The sequence below is a fragment of the Stegostoma tigrinum genome, chromosome 17, assembly GCF_030684315.1.
Source record: "Stegostoma tigrinum isolate sSteTig4 chromosome 17, sSteTig4.hap1, whole genome shotgun sequence".
NCBI lineage: Eukaryota > Metazoa > Chordata > Chondrichthyes > Orectolobiformes > Stegostomatidae > Stegostoma > Stegostoma tigrinum.
The window spans coordinates 37,894,018-37,910,563 of NC_081370.1; the positions used below are offsets into that span (position 1 = coordinate 37,894,018).

General features: G+C 41.5%; 1 protein-coding gene across 3 annotated transcripts in view; it reads right to left on the bottom strand.

The window, feature by feature from the left end:
* Positions 1-873: 873 nt before the first annotated feature.
* The window catches only part of si:ch211-266k8.4 (TBC1 domain family member 10A), a 118,095-nt gene continuing 102,422 nt past the window's right edge, over positions 874-16,546 (bottom strand). For 2 of the 3 annotated variants that reach the window (XM_048545868.1, XM_048545867.1), the window contains exons 11-12: positions 7,103-7,225; positions 874-1,337 (exon numbers count right to left, since the gene is read on the bottom strand). In XM_048545868.1, the coding sequence (XP_048401825.1) occupies positions 1,120-1,337; positions 7,103-7,225 (341 nt within the window). In that variant the 3' untranslated portion in view covers positions 874-1,119. The remainder of the gene's footprint in view (positions 1,338-7,102; positions 7,226-16,546) is intronic. The other variant, XM_048545870.2, reaches the window with a different exon arrangement.

Sequence of the window (16,546 nt, forward strand, 5' to 3'; positions counted from 1 at the left end):
GTGCTCCTGGGATGCTGCTTGGCCTGCTGTGTTCATCCAGCTTCACACTTTATTACCTGTGATCAGAGATAATGGGAACTGCAGATGCTGGAGAATCCAAGATGACAGGGTGTGGAGCTGGATGAGCGCGGCGGGCCGGGCAGCATCTCAGGAGCGCGGAGGCTGATGTTTCGGGCCTGGACCCTTCATCGGAGAGGGGGGTGGGGAGAGGGTTCTGGAGTGGTTAGGGATGGGGGGGGAGGCAGACCGAAGATGGAGGGAAACTAACTTCATCCCGCCTCCTTGACCTGTCCGTCTTCCCTGGACTAACCTATCCCCTCCCTACCTCCCCACTACTATCCTCTCTCCACCTATCTTCTTTTCTCTCCATCTTTGGTCCGCCTCCCCCACTCTTCTTATTTATTCCAGAACCATCTCCCCATCCCCCTTTTCTGATGAAGGGTCTAGGCCCGAAACGTCAGCTTTTGTGCTCCTGAGATGCTGCTTGGCCTGCTGTGTTCATCCAGCTCCACACTTTGTTATCTAATGTTCTGGGGACCTGGGTTCAAATCCTGCTAAAGCAGATGCTGGAATTTGAAATTGATAAAAATCTGGAACTAAGAGCCTAATGGTGATGATGAATCTATTTTCAATCATTAGGAAAAACCTTTCCAGTTCACTGATGTTCCTTAGGGAAAGAAATCTGTCACCATTCTGTGGTCCAGAGTCACAAGCAATATGGTTGACTCTTAACAACCCTCTAAGCAATTAGCGATGGGCAAAAGATGCTTGCTTAGCCAGGGACACCCACATCCCTTTAGTGGATTAAAATAAAAGCACAAGGCAGTAGCAACTAATGTTAAACATTTTTTAATATAAAGCTTGAGAGTGCATTTCATTAGACGCAAGTGCATTAGTGACAAACTATGAGGACTGGTAGCGCTTTGTAAAAACTATATTTACGAGACAACGTTAATAACTAGGCAAGTTTATGAACAAATAACATGGAATCAGTAGCAGTGGACACCTAATTACAGAGTTAAAATATTCGTTCCCCTCTCAAATACTTTTCTTTGCTAAACTGACGAGGAAACAATTGCCCCTTATTGGTTTCCTGCCGATCACAAGTTTAATGTGAGCTTATCGTGAAGTTTTCTCACTCCTCCCCTTCCCACTGATCCCCCTCCTGGCCTGCCCTTTGCTGTTGACAGTAGTTGACCAACGCTTTGAATGACCAGGGATAATCAATGCTTTTTCCTGTGAAAGGGTCTCCTTGTGTCCTTCAGACAAGTGGCGCAAGTCTTGCAGGTAACATCGAGCTATTTTCAGCATCTTGGTAAGTGTGTCCTTCAATGTCTCTTGTGGAACCAAAACAATAGGAAACACAGAAATGCCATTAACAATTGTAATAAAAATCACATTGAAATTTACAGCATAGGTACAGATCACTTATACAAATGCCCACATCAATCCTGAACATAAGGCTCTCGCCAAATCGCTTCATTTCATACACCCTTCACTACTTTTCGCCCTCATGTACTTATCCAGATTCCTCAACAGTGGATCTGTGGATTTTGTCGCCGTGCATATTTTTTGTAGAAAGAATGAGGAGAGGCAATATAAACAATGGAATAGATCCAAAAAACAAGAGACCTGAGATAGACTTAGATAAGTCTTTGAAAGTAACAGGTTAGGTTGACAAGGCTGTTAAAAATGAAATGCTGGTCTTTATAAAAAGAAGCAGAGAGTGCAAATGTAAGGGAGTAAAGCTAACTCTTTGTTAGTCACTGGATAGGCCCCTGATGGAGCTCAGTTTTGGACGTCACCCATTAGGAACTGTGTCCATGTGTCAGAGAAGTTATAGTGGAGATGTGTTAGATTAATACCAAGGGTGAAGGACTTCACAAGTATATGGAGACATTGGAGAGACTATGATTTCTCACCCGGTAATAGCGATGGTTAAGGCTAATTCTTAATAGATATGTTCCAATTTCCTGGTTGGTTTTCAAGGGGCAATCAAGGATAAACAACCAATGGATCAAGGATGCCCACATTCGACAATGGACAAGAACGAAAATATTTCTAAAGCAATAAAGAAATTGCAAATTGCAAACTCTGAGATGCAGCTTTATAAGCGCATCCTATATTAAGCAGAACTTGGCTCAGTAAATGATAATATCAGTAAGCATTTATGAATAAAATGAAACAGGGCAGAATACCAATTATTTTTAATCCCTCATAATTGAGGAATCTTTTCTTTTGATGTCATGACTAAGTTATGTTACCACAGGAGGGTTGAGATGAAGGCATACCAAGCATTATTCTCATCGAGACACAGAATTCCTGCCTGTAACGCTCATTATGGTGAAGATTTAGATCCAAATCGAACATTTCTTGATGACTTTGCGGCAGCTTTAAACACCCCAAGGTTGAAAGTTTCTCCTGAATTTATCTGTTATTATCTCAGCGTTAATTTCGGAATTAACTTCTGCTTTCAGTTAGTGCAGCTCTCTCGTCGAGTCAGGAAATCAGCTCAGAGTGCTTAACATCCCAAGGACATCAATATTAAAGTGCATTGAAGGGTTTTAGATTTGAAATACGTGAAGCAGGAAATATAGTAGGGAAACAGGGAAAGAGAAGGGGATCAGGGCTATCTAGACCGTACTTCAAAAGAATTGGTTCAGAAATGTGGGTTAAATGGACAATGCTAGCCAATTCTAGGTTTCCATATTGTGCTTGTTTTTATGGAAGAAAAACAAAATGCAGTTTTGTTAATCAAGCCTGTACCAAGCAATCCTAGAAGCAGCTTGAAAAGAAAACACCATCACTGTCACATTCCTCACCAAGCTACTCATCATCCCTGTCTTTTGATAGTAACCATCATATTTCCACTGTCACTGGGTCAAAATCCTTGAACTCCTTTCGCAATAGAACTGTTGATGTCCCTTCATTCTAAAAACTGCAGCGACTCAGAAAGACAGCTAATCATCACTTTTTCCAGGATAATTAGAGTTAGGGACTCGCTTAGCCAATGATGCCCGCATCCCATGAATAGATTTTTAAAAAGTGTTGTGGGACATTGTAACATTTTGATCACGTCTTTGGTCATTTTTTGAATTAAATTGCTTGGGGGATGTTGTCATGATTGGAAACACTGACACTTGTTGCCCGTGCTTCATTGTATTAAGTGAATGATCGTTAACCTTCCTTAATATCTCCTAATGTGGCTCAGTGTCAACAATTGGCTGATAACCACTCCTATGAAGCACCTTGGTGTGTTTTTGTATTTTAACAAAATGCTATTTGTGCTCCTTCATATTTCTTTTCAATTCAGTGAAGGAATTTAGTCTCAAGTATGGATGGTGTCTGACGTGGAGGGGAGGCTGCAAATGGTAGTGAAGTTCCCATGCATTTATATGTACATGACTGTGAAGAAGCTTTGAGCATAGCAATTTGGTTTCCATTAGAAACAGTGGCTCAGGAGCACCTGTGGTGACTGAGGTGGCTGAGCCCTGAAAGACATAACTGTGAGATTAAGCCTGCAGCAGATGGTGAGAAAACAAAAGAAAAAGGCAACTTTCACTACTTTGCCCTTACAAATCAGATGCAACTGTCCGTGACATTGCATTGTATATAGTCTCATGTTCATATAAATTTGATTGCTATAGAATCATAGAATCCCTACAGCGTGGAAGCAGGCTATTTGGCCCCTTAAGTCCACATTGACAGTTTGAACAGCCTCCCACCTTCCTTTCCTATCCCTGTAACCTGGCATTTTCCACTGCTAATTCACTTAACCTACACATGCCTGAACATTATGTGCATCTTAGCATGGCCAATCCACCTAACTTACACATCTTTGGGCCTGCACATTGTTGTGCCACTACATCTGTTTGAGTGTTCCTGTAGCCCACAATGGAAGCGTACCAACATGATATCCAACTTCTATGTAGATTCAGGATGTATCTTGGATTAATGTCTGTATTGAGAGCCTGGTGTAGCCCAAGCGGAAGCAAGAATTATGGGAGTATATATGGCAATGGATAGGCCTTGCTGTGCATTTCAGACATTTTGGTTTTCCTTTGCCATCCAAGGGCTTTGAGGTCATAATAAAAAACAGCGACATCAATTTAAGCATACCCTGGATGAGGAACAGTTAGCTCAGTTGGTTGGATGGCTGGCTTGCGATGCAGAGTGATGTCAACAGCATGGATTCAATTCCTATACCAGCTGAATTAACCATGAAGGACACTTCTTCTCAATTTATCCCCTTGCCTGAGGGGCGGGGGTTCTCTGGTTAAACAACCACCAGCCATCTCTCTCAAATGAGTGAGAATCCTATGGTCTGGTGGAACTCGATGACTTTACCTTTGTCCCTCCCAGGGATGTGGAAAGGTTTTTTTTTCTGCACTAGATAGGTCTGGATGCTGCGTTACCACTCACAACTTGAGCAAGGAAAATTTTTATCCCAATCATTGCTGGCTGCAGGCCAGTACTGAGTTGAAACTAGTCCAATCATTGAATACTTCAACCCTCCTCTCAAAACAGGATTGATGCAGAGTGTTGATTCTGCAATTATCATTAATCATAAAAGGTTTTGATAGAGAGAAAATGCTTTCATCGGCAGGAGGTTCTGTAACCAAAGGACGTACATTTAAAAGCAAAAGAACCAGAGGCGAAATGAAGACTTCTTTTTGTAGCGAGTGAAAGCATGGCAGAAACAGATTCAATAAAGAATTTGTCGTTGTTTTTGAATCAACCTGTTCAGAGATGTTATCACACACCTCTGGATTCAATAAGGAATCAGATAATTGCAGTAAGTGAAAATCTCTGCAGGGGTTTTGGGAGAAAGCAGCAGGGGAGTGGGACAAAGTGACTTGCTCTTTCAGAGAGTCAGCACAGAACAAGATGGGCTGAATGGCTTTCTTCTGTGCTGTGTAATTCTATAAGGGACATGGAGATTGATTGACAAGCAGCTGGAGGCCCCACTGAATTTCACCAGCACACTGAGGCATCTCCTGCCTCAAACAGGAGACTGTGGTGGGTGCAGTGACTGGGAAGTTCTGTAGCTGCGTATCTAACCCTACTTATTCTGTCAGGTCTTCCTTCATCACAGTTCCATCAGTGGACTGGAGAGTTAATTGTCCTCTGAAGTTATCCAGCAAGTCACTCAGCTGTACAATCAATGGCTATTCCAGGGGCAGGTGCCCTGCCACCATCTTCTCAGGGCAACTATGAATAAGCAATTGCAAATGTTGCCCGCATCTCAAAAAAGGATATTCAAAATAAAATAAAAACAGGTCATGGAGATACATAACAAGAAAAGAAACTTGTCCAAGACTAACCACCACAGAAACTGAACAAGATTAACTTCAGACAAAACAAAACAAGAACCGTTGCTAATCTTTTGTCAAGTGACTCAGACTTTATACGAGTTCATGCTTTGAACAGATTACAGGATAGGACTGAAGAGAAAGTCTGTCAATGGATGAGTGAATGAATAAAACATAGTTGTGGCTGAGACAAACAGGAGCAGAACTTTACCTAGTTGTTAAGTAACTGGAGCACAGGATACATGCACTGATTAAAAAAGAAGCTCAACAAAGGTCAATGCAACACTCAATGAGCACATCAAGTAAACCTTCAACTGCCCTTGTAATCTCAATACATAGCCATAATTGACAGCAGTAGCCCGTGCTCTGCTTTAGACTAACATTTCATTCTACTTTAGAGGGATTGAAAAATTAATTCCACCCCCCATATTCTAAATGTCACTTTGCAGTGGCTCACTGGGTAATGTAGGGTTGCCATGTGTAGTTGGATGCATTCTTTGAGGGTTCCGTCATTAGGCTGAGCTGCAAAATGAAGCAGCATGGCTTTACAATGATGCCATAATTTGTAGTATCAGTATTCTCATAAAATGATTGAGAAGTGGTAAGTGTATTGCACACATATATCAATGATATAAAACTTCAGATTGTCTGGATTGTTTGAAGCTGAAGAGAAGTAGGTAACGTGGCCAGTCAGATTTACACCTCATTATGAGGATCTCCTGTGATGTTCCTCGTGGGTGTTGTGAACTTCAGCATCTTGGAGAATAATTTTTTTTATTCTTGGAGACCTCAGGGCAACCTTGGAGGGTGGCAGACCCTAAAGACATATCTAGATTAGGGTGATATCCGGTTGTGCCATTTTCTGTCTTTTAACATGGTGTTTGTTGAGTTAACCCATTACACTTGAGCACTCCAATATAGATGATGCAGGATTGTAAGAAGTTCCAGAGCTGGGATTTTATTGAGGGGATGACAAAGTGGGTAGAGGAGGGGGTTATCCTCCGTCATTCATATTTTGGAGAATGCTGCAAAACACCTGCCTCCTCAAAACAATACAGCATTGGAAGTGACCATCTCATGTGTGCCAGCTCTTTGAAAGAGCTATTCAATTCTTCCATTTTCCTTTTTTATTTCCTCCATAGGTCAAAAAATGTTTTCCTTTTCAGAACTTGATCCAATTCTGTCCTTACAATTACTACCAGCACCAGCTCTATAAATCTATGCTTCTCCACACTGGTCTTACATAAATCTCTGATTTTCATTGCTTTACCATTGGTGGCTTTGCATTCAGCTGCTTGTGCCTAAAACTCTGGAATTCCCTCTCTGAATCTTAAAACTTCTCTGTCTTCCATTACAGCACAATACTTCTTAACACCTACAGTTCTGACTCAAACTTCCCCTCACCTGTCTTAATGTCTCCTCATATAGCTCACTGTCTCTGATGGAATTTGTTTGAAGTGGTCTGGGGGGCCAATGTAAAGATAAGTTATTATTGAATCTCTTTCCACTAACCCTTCCAGGTGGTGTAACCCAGATTTCTTCCAGCAACTCACCATTAATTTTCTTCTGGCTGTTTTGCTGATCACCAAAGCTGTGTAGCCTGGGCACTAACTTTCTCAACCTATCCCGAATATCTCTTTTTGTGAATTGTTGTCCAGCCTACACATTGCTTGCGCTTAGAAATATTAAAATATCCTCTACTTGCTTTACTGATCATTGTTTTGTTTGCCTTGCAGAAAAAACCTGACGTTGAAAATCCTGTAAGGGTAATAGTGAGAGGAGAGACATACCTTTTCCCACAGATGCGCTTGACCTTGTTGACCTCTTCCCGTCTGCTCCCTTTATGTCGGGTGTTTTTTTCCCATTTTGCTTCGTCATCTTTTCCACAGTGGTTGCCTGAATTGACAGCTTGCCTGTGGATATATCACAGAACAAACCATGATACAAACACTAGTTATCTTTCAGCATCCCTCAAAAGATTATGGGCTCAAGTCGTATTCCAGTGATATCAGCACAAATTCAGTCTGACATCCCAGAGCTAGGTGCGTGTCACAAAATCAGAGGTGACATCTGGTCTGTCCAGTTGTGCTGCACAAGGATCTCTGTTGAGGCTTCAACTATTTACCATATTCATTAACAACTTGGATGATGGGTTACAAAACCACATTTACAAGCCTGCTGATGGAGAAAAAAAAGGAAGCCTTGCATTTATATTATGTTTTTTGTGACCATTAAGCATCTCAATGTGCTAAGTACAAATGGTCTTCAATTTACAAATGTTCAACTTAAGAATGCTCATACTTATAAACACATTCCCATCGTCATAATGTCATAGAAATACAGAAGATAAACAGACCCTCCCATGCAACTTATCCATGCTGACCAGATAGCCTAAACAAATCTAGTCCCATTTACCAGCATTTGGCCCATATCCCTCTAAGCCCTTCCTATTCATATATCCATCCAGATGCCTTTTAAATGTTGTAAGCGTGCCAGCCTCCACCACTTCCTCTAGTAGCTCATTCCATTCATGCACCACCCTCTGCGTGAAAAGCAACCCTCCACCAACTCTTTCTGTCTTCTCCCTTCCAGCCAGTTCTATATTCAAATATCTCATACTGTCTCTATTCCACGTGACCTAACCTTGCTAACGAGGAATCTCGTCAAACACCTCACTGAAGTTCATATAGAGCACATCCATTGCTCTGCCTTTTCCCAACCTCTTCGTTACTTCTTCAAAAAACTCAATCAAGTTAGTGTTCATGATTTCTCATGCACAAAGCCACATTGACTATCCTAAACAGTTCTTGCCTTTCCAAATACATTGAAATCCTGTCCTTCAGGATTACGTCCAACAAGTTGACCACCACCAATATAGGGCTCACCAGTCTATAGTTCCCTGGCTCTTCCTTACCACATTTATTAAATAGTGGCACAACATTAGCCAATCTCCAGTCTTCCAAAACCTCACCTGTGGCTATCAATGATACAAATATCACAGTAAGGGGCCCAGCAGTCGCTTTCCTAGCTTCCAACAGAGTTCTAGGGTACATCTGATCAGGTCCAGGGGATTTATCCACCTTCATGTGTTTTAAGGCATCCAGCACAATCTCCTCTGCAATATGGGTTTTTTCAAGGTGTCACAAGGTATTTCCCCAGAGTAACACAGATAGTACACAGATAGTCAGCATGGTTTTGTGAAAGGTAGGTCGTGCCTCACAAACCTTATTGAGTTCTTTGAGAAGGTGACCAAACAGGTAGATGAGAGTAAACCGGTTGATGTGGTGTATATGGATTTCAGCAAGGCGTTCGATAAGGTTCCCCGCAGTAGGCTATTGTACAAAATGCGGAGGAATGGAATTGTGGGAGATATAGCAGTTTGGGTCGGAAATTGGTTTGCTGAAAGAAGACAGAGGGTGGTAGTTGATGGGAAATGTTCATCCTGGAGACCAGTTACTAGTGGTGTACCGCAAGGGTCGGTGTTGGGTCCACTGCTGTTTGTCATTTTTATAAATGACCTGGATGAGGGCATAGAAGGATGGGTTAGTAAACTTGCAGACGACACTAAGGTCGGTGGAGTTGTGGATAGTGACGAAGGATGCTGTAGGTTGCAGAGAGACATAGATAAGCTGCAGAGCTGGGCTGAGAGGTGGCAAATGGAGTTTAATGCAGACAAGTGTGAGGTGATGCAGTCTGGTAGGAGTAACCAGAAGGCAAAGTACTGGGCTAATGGTAAGATTCTTGGTAGTGTAGATGAGTAGAGAGATCTCGGTGTCCATGTACACAGATCCTTGAAAGTTGCCACCCAGGTTGACAGGGCTGTTAAGAAGGCATACAGTGTTTTAGCTTTTATTAATAGAAGAATCGAGTTCTGGAGCCAAGAGGTTATGCTGCAGCTGTACAAGACTCTGGTGCAGCCGCATTTTGCGTACAGTTCTGGTCACTGCATTATAAGAAGGATGTGGAAGCTTTGGAAAGGGTGCAGAGGAGATTTACCAGGATGTTGCCTGGTATGGAGGGAAGGTCTTACGAGGAAAGGCTGAGGGACTTGAGGCTGTTTTTGTTAGAGAGAAGAAGGTTGAGAGGTGACTTAATTGAAACATAAAATATTCAGAGGGTTAGACAGGGTGCATAGGGAGAATCTTTTTCCTAGCATGGTGATGGCGAGCACGAGGGGGCATAGCTTTAAATTGAGAGGTGAAAGATATTGGACAGATGTCAGAGGTAGTTCCTTTACTCAGAGAGTAGTAACGGAATGGAACGCTTTGCCTGCAACGGTAGTAGATTCGCCAACTTTAGGTACATTTAAGTCGTCATTGGATGACTATATGGACGTACATGGAATAGTGTAGGTTAAATGGGCTTCAGATCGGTATGACAGGTTGGCACAACATCGAGGCTGAAGGGTCTGTACTGTGCTGTAATGTTCTATGTTCTATGTACAATAGTCGTTCAGTATTTCACCTATTTCACGCGGAACCACACGTGGACAGCCTTGCTGATCTGAAAGGGGCCCCATTCTCTCCTAGTTACCCTTTCGTCCTTAATGTATTTGTAGCATCACCTTAACCCTATGTGCCAAAACTATTTCATTCCCCCTTTTTGCCTTTGTACTCTTCTAGGATTTGCACATTCTCTGCTGTCTGTGCATGACATATGCTACCTTCTTATTCTTGATTAAAACCTCAATTTGTTAAGTCATTCAGCATTCCCTACACTCACCAGCCCTGCCCTTCACCCTAACAGGAACATACTGCCTCTGGACTTTTGTCATCTCATTTTTGAGAACTTCCCATTTTATAGCTATCCCTTCACCTACGTACATCTGCCCCCGATCAATGTTCTTGCCTAATAACAACAAAATTGACCTTCCTCTATTTTAGAACTTTAACTTTTAGATCCAGTTTATCCCTTTTCATCACTATCTTAAAACTAATGGAACAATGCTTACTGGCCCCAAAGTGCTCCTGCCCTGACTTAGTTCCCAAGAGTAGGTCAAGCTTTGCACCGTCTCTAGTTGGTACATCCACATACTGATTCAGAAAATTTTCTCGCACACACTTAACAATTTTCTCTCCATCCAAGTACTGAAACCTACGGGAGTCTCAGTCTATGGTTTGAAAATTAAAATCCCCTATCATAACTACCCTATTATTCTTATAGAAAACTGAGACCTCCCTGCAAATTTGTTTCTCAATTTCCTGCTGACTATTGGGGAGTCTATAGTACAATCCCAATAAAGTGATTTTCTTATTTCTCAGTTTCACCCACATAAATTCCCTGGGCGTATTCCCAGGAATGTCCTCCCTAAGTACAGCAGTAATGTTATCTTTAACCAAAAACGCCACTCCCCTTCCTTTCTTGTTACCCTTTTGATTCTTCCTATAGCATCTACACCCTGGAACATTAAGCTGCCAGTCCTGTCCATCCCTGAGACACATCTCTGTAATTGCTGTGATATCTATCTTAGGTGGCGGCACGCTGGCTCAGTGGTTAGCACTGCAGCCTCACAGCGCCAGGGACCCGGGTTTGATTCCAGCCTAGGGCAACTGTCAGTGCGGAGTTTGCACATTCTCCCTGTGTCTGCATGGGTTTCCTCCAGGTGCTCCAGTTTTGTCCCATAGTCTGAAGATGTGCAGGCTAGGTGGATCGGCCATGCTAAGTTGCCCGTAGTGTTTAGGGGTGTGTGGGTTATGGGGGATGGGTCTGGGTGGGATGCTCCAAGAGGTGGTGTGGATTTGTTGGGCCGAAGGGCCTGTTTCCACACTGTAGGGAATCTAATCTAATCTTACCTATGTTCCCAACCATGCCCTCAATTCATCTGCCTTACCTGTTAGGACACTTGCATTGAAATAAGTGCAGTTTAATTTATCTGCCCTGACTGATTGACTTACTCCCTCTCCCACCTGTATCAGTCTCAGACTGCTCTTTTCTCACTATCTCCCCGGAACCCACCTCTGTTTAAATCCTCTCGAGCAGCTCTAGCAAATCTCCCTGCCAGTATATTAGTCCCCTTCCAAATCAGGTGCAATCCACCCTTCTTATGCAGATCACTTCTATCCCAGAAGAAATTCCAATGATCCAAAAATGTGAATTCTTCTCTGCGCCAACTCCTCAGCCACTAATTCAACTGATCTATCCTCCTATTGCTACCCTAGCTAGCTTGTGACATTGTGAATTATCCAGATATGACTACCCTCGAAGACCTCCTTTTTAAATTCCTGCCTAACTTCCTATATTCTGTACTCAGAATCTGGTCCTTATCACTCTTATGTCATTAGTCCTCATGTGTACAATAACCTCCTGCTGGTCTCTCTCACCTTTGAGTATATTCTGCACTTTCTCCAAGACATCCTTGATTCTGGCACCAGGGAGGCAACACACCATTCTGATGTCTTCCTATCAGCTGCAGAAACATCTGTTTGGCCCTCTAGCTAGAGAGTCCCTTATCATAATTGATCGCTTGGAAACTAGCATACACCTCATTACATTAGAGCCAGTCTTGGTACCAGAAACTGGGCTGTCAGTGCTATGTTCCCCCGAGAAGCCATCACTCCTACATTTTCCAAAACAGCATACTTGTTTGAGATGGGGATAACCATAGGAGACTCCTGCATAACCTGCCTCCTTCTCCTACCTTTCCTGGAGGTCACCCATCTACCTGACTGTATCTGCAGTCTACCTCACCTCCTGCAACTGCCATCCATCACTTCCCTGTCTCCTGTAAATTCCTCATTGCCTCTAACTGAATCCAACTGATCCATGTGATCCAATAGGATTCACAACTAAGCACACTTCTTGCAGACATAATAATCAGTAACATGGAAACTCTCCCTAATCTCCCACATCCAACAGCGAGAGCACATCACTCTGCTAAAGTCCATCTTTGCGCTTAACAATGCTCCAGACTAGCTTAGTACTTACGTTTATGTTTTTAAAGTTTAATCAAGAGACAGATCTCAATATTAACATACAATCAGAAAGAACCCACTCTACTCACTTTTCAGATTTATAAAGAAAAACTAGCCACTTAGCTGCCCCCCTGCTGTAATCTCCCCTCACAGGTTTCTCTGAGGTCAGCTATTAATTTTGCTGTCTGTTTATTTTTCTTAGATGAATTCTATTGTCCAGTAGTTCTTGAAATCAAACAGCAGAGACAGCAAATGTGACGTTCACTGCTGGGTCACACAGCAGTGCATGGTTTCTTTCTCCATTGATTCATTTCCCACCATTTGGTCATGTCTTTGTCTCCCTTCCTCCTTTTTTGATCTTTTTCCCCCAAAGTTCTAAAACAATGCAACAGCTTATAAAATAGCAATTATTGCTCCTAGAATTTGAGGATTATAGGTCCAAAACTGAAAATACTTCAAGAAAGAAGCAGCTCTTACAGCCTCAATTGTTTTCCCATCCTCCATCTTGGATTACCCAGAATAACAGAGGGGTGTAATTTTAAAGTTTCAACATTTCTTGTACTTATGAACAGCTGCTTTACATTGTCCTGCATTGTGTTTCAATTTGTGTACAAATAGACTAGCAGATGGACCACAGAGTGGAACCCATTCACAACCTGGGGGTTACTTGGAGTGTTATTTGAAGTGTAGTCACTGTTGTAGGAAATGCAACATTACATTGTTCAGCAGATTCCCAAAATGTGATAATGATTGTTTTGATTGAAGAATAAAACTATGCCTTGCTGTTCCTAAAAATTCTGCCACAGGAGCCACTGCCTTCACCCAGGCCTACAGATTGAACTTCGACTTAACGCCTCATCTGAAAGAAGACTGCTTGTAGTTGTCTCTCTGATGAAGGGTCTAGGCCTGAAACGTCAGCTTTTGTGCTCCTCAGATGCTGCTTGGCCTGCTGTGTTCATCCAGCTTCACACTTTGTTATCTTGCTTGTAGTTGTCTCTCGGTAGATAAGCATTGTCTAAAAATTTAATTCAGGTCTTTCTAAAGTCAATTTAGGAAATCCTTCTGGACAACAACTGGTCGAAGTTTGGGGCCTTATTCTACAAATGGCAGCTCATACTAGATTACCTCTTGATCTTACATCAGTTTTTTTCATATTTATTTGCTCTGGAAGGTCTGAACATTTCTGGCCAGTCTACTATTTATTGCCCATCTGTAACTGTTGTGGAGAAGCTGATTTTGAGCCATGTTCTTGAACCATTGCAGATCTTAGGTTTAGGGTCGCCTAGTAGTTTTAGCAGGTTCCAGGATTTTGACACAGCAAGTGAAGGAATGGCAATATCACTCAAAGTTGGGATGATGTGTGGTTTACAGAGAAACTGGCAGCTGGTGATGCTCTTATGCATCTACTGTCTTATCCTTCTCAGAGGTGGAGGTCGATGTGTGTCAGTGGTGAGGGAGTGAATATTGATGGTAGTAGATGTGATGTCATTAAAGTGGGCTATTCAGTCCTCCATAGTGTCAAGCTTTTAGAGTGTTGTTGCAGCTGCATTCTTCCAAGGAGGTGGAGAGTATCCCAAAAAAATTCTTGACTTGTGCCTTGTAGATGATGGATAGGCTGTAGGGAGGCAGGGCTTGAGTTACTAACTACAATCTTCCCAGTCCCTGACCTGCTCTTCTTGAAGCCACAGAATATAGTTGGCTCGTCTAATTTTGTTTCTGGTTCATGGTAACTCCATGACATTGATAGTGGAGAACTCAATAAAGCAATGCGACAGGTTTGTCTGAGCTAAAAGTATTAAGGACTTGGGAGTTAGGTTACAGATCTGCCAAGACCTTACTGAATGGCTGAACTGTTCAATGGGTTTATTTGTCTCCTCTGTTCTGTTTTGAGGCGATATCAAGCCAAGCTTCAACTTGCTCTCAGATGGCTGTGAAAGGTCTTATGCAACCATTTCAAAGAAGAGCAGGATATTTATTTCTGCAAGGGCATCCCAATACTTAACACCCAACCAAAAGAAAATCATAATACATGGATTACCTGGGTAATTGTCAATTGTTGTTGTGGGAGCTGCAAATTGGTAGTGTTTCCTGTAATAGAACAATGATTTACGCTTCCTGTTTTGTTTTAAATTAAACTGTCATCCAATCTTTTTAAAATTTCAGGTAGGTAGATGTACATCGCCTATCGTATAAACAAGAGGAGGTGCATTTTGTAAAGGAGGGGTAAGATGAAGAGGAAAGCAGATGGGTTAAAGGGGTTCCCAAAGTGGAGAAGATAATTGAAGTCTTTGGTAGGGGAAACCACTTCGAAAATTTCTTGGTGAAAATCTTTAGTTTGTAAGGAGATTCTAAGTGGCTAAAATTTTTTGGTTTTATTTAAAAATCTCCATTAAGTTTTCTCCTAAGGAAAAATGCATAGGAAGGGAAAAGGATAAAAATTAATATAAAAATCACTTAAAGGAAGGAATAAAAAATACACAATTTAGTGTGAACCAATTTAGTGTCCCGATCGTATTATTTGCTCTTGCCAGCATGGTCCAATGGTAGCGTACATGCAATACCCCTAGCAATAAAAGCATAAATGAAAATGTGACTGAAGATCTATAAATATTTCATATTGAAGTGGTCATTCTTGTATGGCTGTAACGCTTAACATAGACGTTTTCTATATGGTCAAAGACCATAGATGAATTTTGATAGTTATGCCAAAAATGATATACTTTATGAAATACTGTGAAATTTCAGGTAAGAGCAGTCTTCTCTTTCATTTGCTCAGGCAAAAACTCTGCCTATCCTTCCATTACTTCAAAAAAGTCTGGAATAAAGGTTAAGAAGAGGGAGTGCAGAGTCAGCAATGTTTTCTTTTACAAGGAAGAGCATGTTTATTTCTTTAACATTGTGAACTTTCATTTAAATAAAAAAATGTGTTAAGGCTCACATGACCAATTTAGCATGGTGGTCCTTTGTTCCTTGTTATCTATGTATGCATCAACTGTGGACGTGCAGATATATGCACAGAGGTGTAGTAGTGCAGACAAAACCACAGCAGCATCTTTACACTAAATTATGATAATAAAGCTGAACTTTTTGTGTTGTGCATCTGTTCTTCACACGGATGAGTGACAGCCAATGTGTATTAAACTACCTGTCCTTAGGAGAAATATTGTGGGAGAGTATGCTGCTGCCTGTGAATTAGACATAATATGGAAAGCATGCTGCTTTGTAAGTAAGTGTTGTTTCAAAACAGCAATGAGGAGATTTTGAGACAACCACAAGCACCTCCAGATATTTATGAATGGAAAAGAGAACCTTAAATACAAATTCTCCAATTTTTTTTTCAAAACAGAGTTTCAATGTGGAGATTTGACAAATTAGTCTCTGTTGTTTAAAGAGCTGTAAGGGATCAACAAAACCAAAACATGATTTATGGCTAAATCATTGCAAATCCTACCCAAAATAAACTTGTGACGAGCTTGTTCCAAATTGTAAAATAGCAGTGCCAATTATTTTCCACATGCTTAAATCAGAATTTGGGCATTGATGGCAAGTCTGCCATTTATTGACCATCCAAGTTTCCTTCAGGAGGTGTTGATGGAACCTTCTTGAATTGCTGCAGTTTATGTAGGGAAAGTACTCTGTATTTTGGTAGACCACATCAGAGAGCAGATGTGAATTAACTAGGCTGGAATGGAACTGTAGCCTAGACCAGGTAGGATTTCCAGTCCTGAAGAATGTAAGTGGACAATGTTTTTTTAAAAGGACAATCTGACAGCTTCATAGTAACGCTCAACATAGCAGTATGTTACTTACAGATTTTTAAAATGGAATTCAATGGTTTAAGTGCAATGTGGGAATTGAATTTATTAAGGATAAATGCTGGCCTGGGCATCAAGGGAATTTCCAAACTCTTCTTTGAAAATGTGCTGTAGGAGCACTTATGTCCAATTTAACAGGATGATGGGAATGAGATGGTATATTAGATGAAAGGGGGTGTTCACCTTATTCATGCCTATCCTGTTGAATGGGAATAATCTGAAACATTTAATTCTGCATAGGTTTACATCACAGGATTCAAATAAGCCATTTGGACCAACTGGTTTTCACTGGCATTTATTTTCCACACCTAATCCTAGCAGTGGAGAATTCTATTATTTTATATATATTTATTAACCTAGTTTACACTAAACAGGTCTATCTTACTAGTCTCAGCAACCCTTGTGGTAGTGATTGTGGCTTTATAGTGTAGTGGTTATGTTATTAACTCGTAATCGCAGAGCTCTGGATTGCTGCTGTAACCGCTATATTTATATATCTCGTCCAGCT